Source organism: Nestor notabilis, unplaced genomic scaffold (genome assembly GCF_000696875.1).
Source record: "Nestor notabilis isolate BGI_N333 unplaced genomic scaffold, ASM69687v1 scaffold25525, whole genome shotgun sequence".
NCBI lineage: Eukaryota > Metazoa > Chordata > Aves > Psittaciformes > Psittacidae > Nestor > Nestor notabilis.
Genome location: NW_009930125.1, coordinates 5,117 through 17,605, shown reverse-complemented (window position 1 = coordinate 17,605; position 12,489 = coordinate 5,117). Strand labels below are relative to the sequence as shown.

Below are 12,489 nucleotides of genomic sequence, written 5' to 3'. Positions count from 1 at the left end.
TATATTATTTATTATTATTATTTATATTTGTTATATTAAAACATTGTTTATTATCCAAAAGTTCTGTCACTCTTTAAACATTGAATCCAATGTAAAAAGGTTCTGCCAAATCTGCAATTTTTATTTAATCATCTTGAGATCCTTTCTCAGATAACTTAGAAAGGAAATACCCTTGGTACAGTTACAGAGAATACCTCTTCTTCTGATAAATATAAGCTTATATTGTTTAGGAGAACTACACTGTTCCAATAAAATGGTCATGCAAACATTAAGTATGAGCCAGTGTAGTAGAGCTAGTTTCCCACTGACACTGTCCATCTCCGTATTTACTGATGTTTGTGATGTAACTGGGCAAAGTTATTGAAAAAGTCCAAGAGTTAATCAAATAAATCCAAAATATTTACCTGTTTTAAGGCCAAATTGCCAATTATAAGGTTCCATTTCTCAATGGGAGAATCCATTTTTCCAACATTTACCTGTCAAAATTACAAAGGAATTTCAGACAATTTACAATTGCGTTACTTGAAAATGCACTAACGAGGAAGAAATCCATAAATAATTCAACTCAGACAATGAAAAGAGACATTCTGAAAGCAAATTAAAGCCAAGCTGTACTTATTTTAAGTCAAGTATTGCTGTTGATTCTAAATTGTACTTAAAGAAACTATTCAAAAGTAGCTAAACTTAGTGCAGTTTTTCACATTAACTTGTTTAATGTTTTCTTTACTGTGCAAGATATTCTAGCCACCTGAGATTCCAGGAATGTCCAAGCGTCACCAGCAATTAGATCAGTGGCTGAAAAGGAAACTTAACAGTGTGCAGCCACTTTAGACTGAACTTGTTTCTATGGTCCTTAAATTCTACAAGCCAATAGAAAACTGTGTAGATACATGTGTGTGTGGACACATACACTCTCACGCAAGTGTGTTAATTGATTGCAATGAAATTATATGCATAAACAGGAAGTGCTTACAGAAGACCAGAAACCACATCTAATACTGTTTCGTATTATACAAAATAGCTAAAGACTTATGATGCTGTAAGTCTAAACCTGAGGCAGTAATTGGAAAAACACCAAACAAATTATTCTAAGAAATGACAAAGGATATACACATTTTTTTATAACATATTTCCTACTTTTACTTTTTTTTTTTGAGTTATGGGACAAGATCCGAAGAACAGTACATACCACTGCAGTGTGACTATGTTCAAAAATAACTTCCTTTTTGAGGAAACTGAATGATTTTTTACGTGTTGAGCATAAATTGTAGTGGTTTTTGCCACAGAATACTAATTTATAAGATAACATACTTCTCAAAACACAGGAAGTCTTAATGCCTATATTCTTCATCTTTGATGTCTTTCCAGTAGGTTTTACTTCCCTTTTTTTTTTCCATTTTGTTCCATTTTGTGATATTAGTGACTTGCAAGGAACAAAGTACTAAAAGAAATGCTAACGTCAAAACTTAGAAATATAATAAGACACTTTATCTCAGTCTACACTATAAACACTTTGCAGTATTCAAAGTACAATCAAAGCTCTGCAAATACATGCATTAAGTTTAAATTTTACAGCAATATTTAAGGAAGTGCAGATAAAAGTCTCCTTTGAGTCCTTCCTAAATATATATGCTAAATGGACAAAATGGCAGGCCATGGAGAGAGCTTCGCTTTTTTTCTCCTTTGAAGAAGTTTTAGAACATTACCTAAAAAAATCCTTGTTAAAACAGTAATCTTGCAACATGTTTAATCCAGCCTAAAGTGACCTGCTGCCAAATGGCATAGTTCTTCTCTCCCCTAGTATCAGCTACATGTTCACGTTTTCTCTCTTGAACCAGATCTACCAACTCCATGTGTTAGTTCATGGCAACTTAAATCTGCTTGCTGGTTTTATGCAAAATGCTTTTTTTTAGGGAGTGAAAAGGGGTTATCTACAAAATTATCTAATCCATCACATGCAACCATGCACAAATGCTCTTAGGGTTTGGAAGGTAGAAAAAGAAAGAGCAGGACCACTCCTTTCAGCTGCAGATTGCCATAAAGTAAAATCAAGTTTATTGTGATACTGTGGGATAGGTGGACCTAAACAAAAGGTCTGTAAAGTCATATTGCTAATGCCTAATCCCGATAATACACAGCCAAAACAAGAGTCTGCAAGTTTACAGGAATGACTGGATGAATGATGTCTTGGTGTTGGGTTTTTGTTTTATACTTCCTCTTAAAAAATGAAAAAAAAAAAAATAAAAATAGGAAGAAAAAGTAACAGTGTGAACTGAGACAATAAAAATGACCCAAACTACAGAATAAAGCTGAAAAATACAAAAGACACAACATAAATGCTGTGCTTGAAAGGACAGTTGACCTAAGTATACCACACACAGTGATGCCAGCACAGCAGTGGGCAGAGGGAGAAGGTCTTACATTAACATTAGTACCAAAGAGAAGTACAAGCTATGCTCTGTGGTAGATTAAAAACACAGTCTTTAGATAGGTTTAGTGAAATCATAGAATAATAGAACGGTTTGGGTTGGAAGGGACCTTTAAAGTTCATCTAATCCACTCCCCCTGCAATGTGACTGATTCTAAAGCGGATGGGAAAGTCAACAGTAGAAATGCAAGGTCGTGCACTTATGGACTAATAGTTGTGACCAGTAAGAAGCAGCTAAAGTAGGAATCTGGGCAACAAGACGAATGAAGGTGATCAGACAACACTTGAAACCAGATGCATTATGGGTAACAGAAACTTGCTAACAAGACTTTACTTTTCGGCTGACTACATAATTACAATGAAGTACAGATAATTAGCTTGCAGCCCCAAAAGCATAGATGTGTGTGCAAATTCAGATGCAACTGTAAGATAACCGGGCAAAAAGGGTAAGAATTAGCTCCAATGCTGAACCTGTTAGAAATTTCCTCTTTAAAGGGTAAAGCTATTCACAGGGGCACAGCCTTGCATTTACTGTAAAGATAGTATCTGGTGGGGAGCCACCTAGTGCAAATCTAGGTCAGAGAAGGGAAGATTAATCACACAACTGCCTCCAACTAGCTGTTTAGATAGGTTCTGAATTAACACTCCTTTCTGTTTTCACCTGGTATGAGGATGACAGGACCAAAGATTGGATGGCTAAACTGAGTAAGGGTCAATGAAATCAATGCAAAGAATGCTAAGTTCAGAATAACCTATTTCATAGAGGTCTGACAGAACTGACATGAAAATTGCAGGTCTAGTGGTAAGCTTTTTGATTAAGCTCTCCAGTAAGCTGTAACACAGCACCTCTTCTTAAAACCTGAGGGAAATAGAGCAATCAACGCAACTGTCCTGGAGTTCAAATTCATACCTGGCAGTTAAGCCCAAGCTGTCACCTGTGAGAAGCTACATGTAACATGTAGTAGGTTTCCACAGGCTTTTTGTTTGTTTATTTGTTTGTTTGTATTTTAACTACTAATTAGAAACATTACAGAGGTCTTGCGTATTTGTTTGCCTCTGCAGTAGCACTAGCAGGGATGTGGCTGGCTATCCAGCTCTCAGACCTGGGCACATAGCAACTGGTGCTGAGTAAAAAAGATACATGAGAAAACTGGAAGGTTCTTTGCAAGATAAAATCTTTATTTTTTTTTTCTGTTTGTTTTTTTATTGGGTGGGGTTTTTTTAACATACAAAAACTAAATATTATCTTGTTAGCATTACCTTGATAATGACTCATCTGTGCTGTTCTTATTTTGTACAGTATTATTCTCTTAAATCTCCACTGTGTTGTGCACATGTACATACACACACTCGCTCCACTACATTTCCTGATGAACTCTTAACCAACTAGAACAAATTAAAGCCACCACTGACAAAAGAGAGAACATTCACTGAACTGTGACAAGCCTCTCCCTCCTCCCTGCGAAGGATTTCCAATAACTTACAATATGACTAAGGAAGTCCCAGAAAGTATTTCAATCACCTGTGTAACTTAGTCCAGGGTCTGCCATGGCTCTCGAAGAAAACAGGTCATACAAGGAAATCAGACGCATTAGAGAACAAACAACAAAACCAGAAAACCCCATGTTTGTTGATGCAAAGCTGGGAAGTAGCTTGGTGCCAGTGGTGCCGTGGCTGTGACTTAGAGCAATGAAAAGAAACTGGAACTCCCACATGCCACATAGCACTGTCTAAAGGAACGTACACTTCACTGACCTCTTCTTAGCCAGTTAATTAACCTTTATGGTAAAAGGATGTAAACAGCACTGGAAAACCTCATTTGGCCAAGACAGACTTATGACAATTTCTGGCACAGGGGTGAAAGGAAGCCTTCATGGCATGCTTGAGTAAAAACCTCTGAAGCTTTCAGAGATTAGTATCTTGGTGAGACTTACTGACAGTGGTAAACGGCACTAGTAACACTCCTCAGACTAAGCCCCCTCAGAACAGACTTGGTAGGAGTTCTGGCTTCAATTGGCTCTGAAAAATCATGTTGAAGACATCTACAGATCATGTTACCACATAGTCACTGGGATACTCTTAAGAATAAATTTTGGACTGAGAGGAGCGGCCTGAACCTCATGATGCCAACTTCAGTTAACCTCTGAACACGCAGCCAGTGTTGTGGAAACTCCAGTATCCGTTAACTGTGTCTGTGAGAGGGAGACTTTGGTAACAGTTGTTGGATAATAAGAACTGAAGTCAGGATTCCCAGAGCATGAAAAAGGTCCGCATAACCCTTTTCAAAATGCTTCCTGAATGCTGAGAGGTTCACAAATGACGTGACATTAGTGAGGATGGGGAAACCAGCCACTGACTGGCCCAGAGAAGAAGTTCTGGAGTCATTACCTGGCAAAGGTCATAAGCTCAATTGAGACAAAGAATTAAAGATCCCATTAACTGAAGCAGAAGTGGTGGAACTGACTCTGACCCTCTTTTTTTAAGCCTTCAGTAAGGCACTGGTAGATCTTGGACTTCGCTGATTTTTCACTATGCAATACAAGCACTTTCGATCCTCAGGCCATGAACTGTACCAGTCAAATTAAGCAACAGGTCAGCAGCAAAAAAAGTAAGGTAAAAGACAAAAGTATCCATGCCTGACAGTAAAGGCAGTAAGGTTTAAACACAAAATATTGTTAAGAAACAATAAGAATACTCAGAAAAGTATCAAACAGAAAACAAGACTGAAGAGCTAAGGCTGCCATTGACAAAGATACAACAGAACATGTCAACTCTTGTGTATGAAAGAATGGATATGGGACAAAAATAATCGATTTCTATAATGGGCATGACACAAGCAAACCTCCATAGGACTTCTCACGCTATGTCCATCACAGTGTGCATTTGGGCAATAACTCAATATAATATGGCAATGACATTTATTAATGACAGAAAACTGAGCGACCTTGTCAGTACAAACCATTGTAATATTGTACAAAACCTGAATGTTCTTGAGGATTGCAACAATGAAAACGGATGAAATTCAACAGTAGAAATACAAGGTCATGCACTTATGGACTAACAATATTTCCTACAGAAGATGGGATTGACAGCTGGAAAAGACACAAAAGGCGAAATACTCGGACACAGTCATTAATCACAGACTGTGAGGTCAGTACCTGACACTGCTAGGCAAGTAAGTACATACAAACCTATAAAGTTTCAGGAGCAGTTTCTGAGGGAAATAGGGATGTGCTATTCTACAAAATCATAGTTAAGTCTCATCTGGAGTTATATATACACCTTTGACCAAACATTTTCTAGAAAGACTGAATCAGGCAGGAAGAGGCAGAAAGTGGGGGCCTTACAGAAGTATGGGAAAATTATCTTACAAAGGAGAAGCACTGCATTAGGCATTGTCTTCCAGAGATACACAGTTCCAGTACTAGAAATGGTTTAGCCATGTTATTAGAACATTCACACGAACACAAAAGATATATGGTAAGGTAATCTGGCTTGCTTAGGCTAGAAGAATTAAGGGATGGAACATCCCCTGAGACACAGAAAAGAGCTATGACAAATACATAAGAAAGAAGACATAGAAAAAAAATAGTTACGCTCTGTTACACTGTTGACATACACAAAAAATAAGCAGATCCTCCCCCCCCAAAAAAAAACCACCATAACAAAAAAGAAGTAAAACTATTTAGCCAGAAAGCTACAAGAGAGTTTCTTACAGTTTGATCAACGAAAGTCTGGAATAGCAATTTAGCAGTTCTTTATTTTGGTGCCACACAAGTGGTCTTTAAAAAACTGTGTTCAAAATGTGCACATTTTATTAGCCTATTCAAAGCCCCTCAAGGCCAAAGAGATCTATCAACCCTATAGAAAACACATATAACTCTGAAAAATCTACTTTATATGTTCTGAATGATGACTCAGAGGAGACTCAAAGAAGTAAAATTTTGATGTGTGGAGATTAGAAGAGGGTCAACTTTTTAACTTTGCAATTTAGTAACAGATTTAAAGAGCCCTCCTAACAGCCAGATTAAAATATAAACATAAAATGTTTATGTCTATGTGTTATAAATGTGTTTGTTTTCCTTTCAAAATATTTACAACAGATATCTGAAGAACGAAGGGGAAGAGAAAGTTACTTACAGCCGTTGACAGTCGGGATGCCAAGGTCATTTCCAAATTTCCTTTGAGACCAAGAAGTGCAGGAACCAAGATAAAAACTTCAGTAACATTCTTGAACACATCCCAATGCTGTATAAAGGATACAGTGGGAAACATTAAATCGAAAAATTAAAGGATCTGCAAAATATTCAAAAACTCCTGTAACTCACAACTTAATCCTCGGAAAAAAAAATAAAAATCAATCTTTTTCTATTAGACCTAAAAGTCTAAAGCCAAAACTGTTACCTATTTAGATACAAAAGATTCATGACCGCATATTACTACTTCAAAGATGAGAATATCTAAAGGAACAGATACAAAGTTTGGCCTTAAGATGTCATTAACTACAAGTTGGGTTTTTTCATGACTAAAATAGTACCAGGTACTATGACTGCTCTTGAATTCTGCTCTTAATTTACAAAAATATTTTCATCTTTTCCCTTCCAGCTGAGTTGAAACCTCACATAAAAACGGCAAGGAATTACTTGTGAACAGAGCCTGTAAGTGAAAAAAGCTGATCTTCATTCTTTTCCTTCTAAGAGTAAAATTTAGAAGAATACAGTTTTCCAAAACCCAGATTTTATAAAGCAAGCTCTTTAATTTTTTGTGTGCTGACTTCTCAGCACTGAAATTCTGGGCTATTTTGTATGTCTGTCAATACATAATTTGTAATCATTTACCAACTTCAACTAAACAAAACTGTAAACTGTCTTTGTATTCAGGGATTTGCAATCATTTATGTTATTATTTCCCTGTCCATGGCGGGGGGTAGGAACTAGATGATCTTAATGTCCTTTCCACCCCATTCTATGATTCTATGATTGTTTTAATTAAAATAAAAGGATTTGGTTCTCAAATGTAAACAAGATCTGAGAATTACGTATATGTGAAGATATGTATCTATATACCACTGGCAAAAATAGACATATAATTGGTTGTAAACAAGGTCAGAATGTGTTACTGTCTTCAAATCTCCATTTTCGAAACATGTTCTGTCACACTGCAAAATCCTGCTTCACTGACATCACAGTTTAAGGATTAGTTTGAGGTGAAAAAAGATAGTACTGGCACTTTATGCTTGCCTTTGTGCCACATCTTTCTCATTCATAGACTGGAAAACAATAAAGATTGAAAGTAATATAGAAGCAAAAATGAAGATACATCCCAGTCCAGCTCAAAAAACAGCTATACAAACACATTCCTCTAAGAGGAAGGAAGACAAAGTGAAATAATTTGGTTTGAAGCCAGTAGTGGCAGTAGACACAACTGCCTCTTTTGGCTGATCATTATGCTGTGTCATGCAGCAAATCATATATTAACCATGTATAAACAAAGCACTTGTAAGAAGAATACATTGGTAAAGATGTAAATGAACAAAGCATAAGACTGGTGTAAAACAGTGTACGGAAGCAGTAAAGTTTGCATGCCAATTTTTATTTTCCTTTTTCTTGATGTATAGAAGTCCAAGCTTCCCTCACTCTTAGGATTTTGAGTGACAGTCACCTCTTACCCGTCTTGAACTTTGTAAACTCTTTAAATTTAGCTAAAGAGAAGCCCTAAAGCTGAATGAAACAAATGAAAAAACACAGATTAATTTCTCTATTGTCTTGCAGTTTAAATATTGTGGTTATTTCATATTTTTTTGTATTTTTTGTGAATATAGGAAGAGAGAATCCATGAGGTTTGTACTTAAAATAAATTTCAGTCTTTAAAAAGACAAGTTAGGTAAAAATAAAAAGTAAATGGAGCCTTCAAAAGGCAAAGAGAACTCAAGAAAATAAGCTAGTGCAATAAACCTTTCTTAACTGTTACTATCGCCAGAATTTTCTTCAAATATCACTGCACAGAGAACTATTTCATAGGCAACTGTTACTTTTAAATCCACTGAAAAGCTGCTAACATCTTCAACTGTGTTAAACTAGAAACCAGTCCTAAAAATGTTCCGTATCAGTAGGGTCTTAGCGATATCACCCTCCAAAACAGGTTTTAAAAATATTATTAAACTTCAGTCCTAAAATTGAGAGTAAGTTCTATTTGATCTTAGCCCTGATCTTTAGCATTATCAGCTAAATCTGCTACCACAAACCAAGATAATGTGGCTTCTCTGGACCTACTACAATTATATGTCAAGGTGGACCTCACTTAGCAGCCCTGCTCAACCACTGCCGTTTGTAACAGCTTCCGTTATATCTAATGTTATACAAAAACGTCACACCTGAATTTTCAAAAAAGCTGTAAATCACGTAATACTAATTTCATATAACATATGAATGCAATGCACATATTTATATACCATAGGCATTATCAGGGACAAAATCTACACAATATTACAGAAATTGCATAGACTTGAAGCACTCAAAGAGATGAGATAATGCAATACATTCTTCAAATCCTTTTAAACTCCTATGTATTACAGAATCATAGAATAGTTAGTGGTGGAAAGGACCTGTGGAATCACAGCTAATTAGAACTCCCACTATGTTTACATTTATTAGTGTCATATTTCTATCCTTAGTTAAAGCACAAGTTAATGGTTTTATTCACCAGCTCACTGTGGCTAAGCAACAACACTTACCAGGACTTGAATGGTTCCAAATTAAACATTTCAACTGTTTAAGATGAGGTTTAGGAGAAAGGAGTTCATAGCAGCAGAACCATACAGACCTAATCACTCCTCAATATTTAAACATCTACAGTATCACATATTAGGATTATACACATCATATGTATTAGAATTATACACATATACCTGTTAAAAAAACATCTTCCAAAGCAAATACCAACCTGTACAATGTCCAAAACCATGCCAGCAGAAACAGTTCCAAATCCTGCTAGCAAAAAAGGTACAAGTATCTGTAATGCCATAATACTACTAGATTCTTTGGGTTGTTTTCTACTTCCTTCCACAATGATATCTTCATTACTGTCACTAGATAGGTTGTCTTCCTGCAACATGGCTTCTGTTTCCGAAGTGTCCATTCCATCGCAGTAATTATAATTGGTAAAATCATCATATTTAGGGCTACAGCTAGATGGGCTGTGTCCACTGCTACCATGAAAACTTGGTTCTGAGAAGTGATGGTATTCTGTATGTTGTTCAGACCTAACATTAAAATTGTGTCCTGCTGGTTGTAATCCATCTTGCCAGACCCCATTCATTTTCTTGTGTCTTTCATCCTGGCTTATTTGGTAAACAACAGGAACCATACTCAAAAGGAGCCTCAAAAACTTATCAGACTGAATTGTACTAAGATTTATGGTCCAGTTTACAAAACGTTCTCTGTCGTGAACTTTGTGGTTTGTTTTGGAGATGGTAGATCTGCCTTTACAGTTAGTCATAGTGCTACAAAAGTACAGATTGAAAAGCAGTTTGTTCTTCAGATGTCAGTGAAGAAATCTTGTAGGTGAGTCATTAAGTGCCATGCTTGATGACTTTAAAACAGATAAACCAAAAGGATCCTTTTTTTGCATGCAAAGATGTTTTTTCATTGATCTCAGATCTTCAACAATTCCACAAGCAAGACTGGATCTGCAAAAAAGTAAGAAGCATATATTCAAGTTTTATAATATTTTAACTCTACAGAAGACATGAGATGCTGGTTAAAATTTTCCCATCACCCAGTATCTTTCCAAAGCAAGTTATTTGTAGAAATGCCAATATCCTCCAACGTTTAACTGCTTAAAGTTGAAAGAAATTAGAAGGTAAAAAGGGAAAGCTGGTGGGTGAGGAAGTTTCACAAACTGGTGCTCTTCCCAGTGAAAGAAAGACACAGCAGTCTGGACTGTAAGTGACTTGGTGAGGGCCTGGCTTTTGCCTTCTTGAAGCCCAGGAAGTCAAAGTCTTCAGGCAAATACTGTCTGTAGCCCTAGACTTGCAGCATCCTTGAAGGCAGTAGGTCCCAAGAGGAAAGTATTTCTACAAGAAGTAAGGGTATGGACAAATGAAACACACATGATGCACTGTGGGGCCACTGTTGTTCCTCCCACTCTATGCTAATGGCAAGGAGCCCAGAAAAAATAAGGAAAAGGACAAGTTTCAAATTACTGTCAGAGGTGATAAACCCAAAGTAATATTCTGGGTGTCAAAGATCTCATATTTTGACAGTCCCTGCCCTCCATCCCCATAAAAAGATGACAAACCAATATTGGTATGTACAATTCAAAAGCATGACAATTCAAAATCCTAACAACTGACTTTTCCCTGAAGCAAACATACAAATTATGTTAAATATAAAGAGCTACTATATACATAACAAAACTGGACAATTTTTCTTAAAATACTACATCAAGGAAAGAAAACAGTAATGACATTCAGACCAATCTAAAATAGCCTAAATTAGTAAATATAAAAATAAACCCACAGTATGGTATTCATAAATATGGCATATTAGAATTTTATTAAAACTAGAAAAGGGTTAGGACTTAAGACAAAATAAAGGTGTTTAAAAATCTTAGTTTATTTTCATTTTGTATGAGGTGTAGGTTGCAGATATTTCCTGAAAGATTGGTTATTCTGAGGTCTAGTAAACACTAAAATATAATTATTAGATCAATATTAACACTAGATGTGGTCTGTTTGGTTTGCTTTCTGCAAATCACACAGATGCAATCTTTTCTGTTTCATGTGATTTAATGTGCATTTATTTCTACTCTGAAATTGCCATTGTGGTAGAAAATTAAACAATGATGTATTGACAGTCTCACATCATTTGACATTTCCGTCAGGAGACACTTTACCTTCCTATTCTTCAATTTTCATGGTGTGATAATAATTATGGTAATTTAGAAACAAACAGTCTTAACTTGACTTGAAGCCTTGCTGACTTTGGTATTTATTACTAGACTCAATGAACACAAGTAAATGATTGGCATAAACACAGAAACAAAGGTCAGGCAGACTACGCCAGCATGATGTGGGTTAACACAATTCCACAAGCTCAAGACACTGCATCTATGCAAAACTGTGAAGCATATTTTTACAGATTGCAGGGAATAAAAATAGTTTAGGCTTGGAGGATTTTTAATCTATGCTTCCTAAGAAAACTGGGCTTCTAAGATCATAACGTTTATGCTATGATCCCTATACTTTTCCTCCCTCTGTTTCAGTATTTTTAAGTCATGAAATCATAGACTTATAGAATAGATAGGGTTGGATTTCTGGATATATCTGAGATAGATTTGACAGAGAGTAGAGATGTCAAAGCTGTTGGTAACTAACAGCCTTATAAGAGAACCAGACTTGTGTCACTGCTGTAAGGCATCTTCAAATATTAGTTAGGATAATTCACTCATATATATAGCCACACCAAGTCAACTTCAGAAGTCCTGCTGCTTACAGAATTACTTGGTTTGGGTTTTTTGAATGAGGAGATGGCTCAGACACAGTATGAAGATTTTTCCATCTACCAATTGCTTTATCCAAGCAACCTCTGAACAAGAAACGAGTATTTTTAAAGTTACAATGGAGTTTATTGCTTCACTTAGAAAGAAGTCAAGTTTTGCAAGAAAAAGCATTTTTTTCCACAAGACTGACAGAGGAATTCAACTAACCAAGATTCCTGCAATATCTTTTGCTGCTCTGTAACAGAACGTAATACATTGAACCTTTTAGTGTAAGTGCATAAAAACTCCTAGGCTTTAATTCTGGTTTCCACACACTTTAATTAGGAATAACAAAACAACTTTTGCTGCTATCCCAGAGGAGCTCTAACCACAGGCCAAAATGGTGCTCTGTTAAGTGCTACAGAAAGACAGAACAACAAGAGGCAATTTAGTTTCTTCCTGGCCCAAAGGTGGCATTATCTATGTAAAAGAAAAGAAATGGTACATAAAAGTAAGAAAAGCAGAGGAAGATGTATCATGAAATTTTCAACCTATTATCAACTTCCAAGACAAAAGCTAAG

The 12,489-nt window shown here is 36.1% G+C and overlaps 1 protein-coding gene across 1 annotated transcript; it reads right to left on the bottom strand.

Annotated features, from left to right (window-relative positions):
- Positions 1-404: 404 nt before the first annotated feature.
- LOC104406331 (solute carrier family 41 member 2-like) lies at positions 405-10,065 on the bottom strand (the record flags this gene model as incomplete). Its single annotated transcript, XM_010015277.1, has 3 exons — positions 9,371-10,065; positions 6,569-6,676; positions 405-476 (listed from the first exon to the last, which is right to left on the bottom strand). Coding segments are annotated over exons 1-3 (735 nt in total), but the record flags the coding sequence as incomplete, so codon positions are not given.
- Between the last annotated feature and the right edge of the window lie 2,424 nt (positions 10,066-12,489).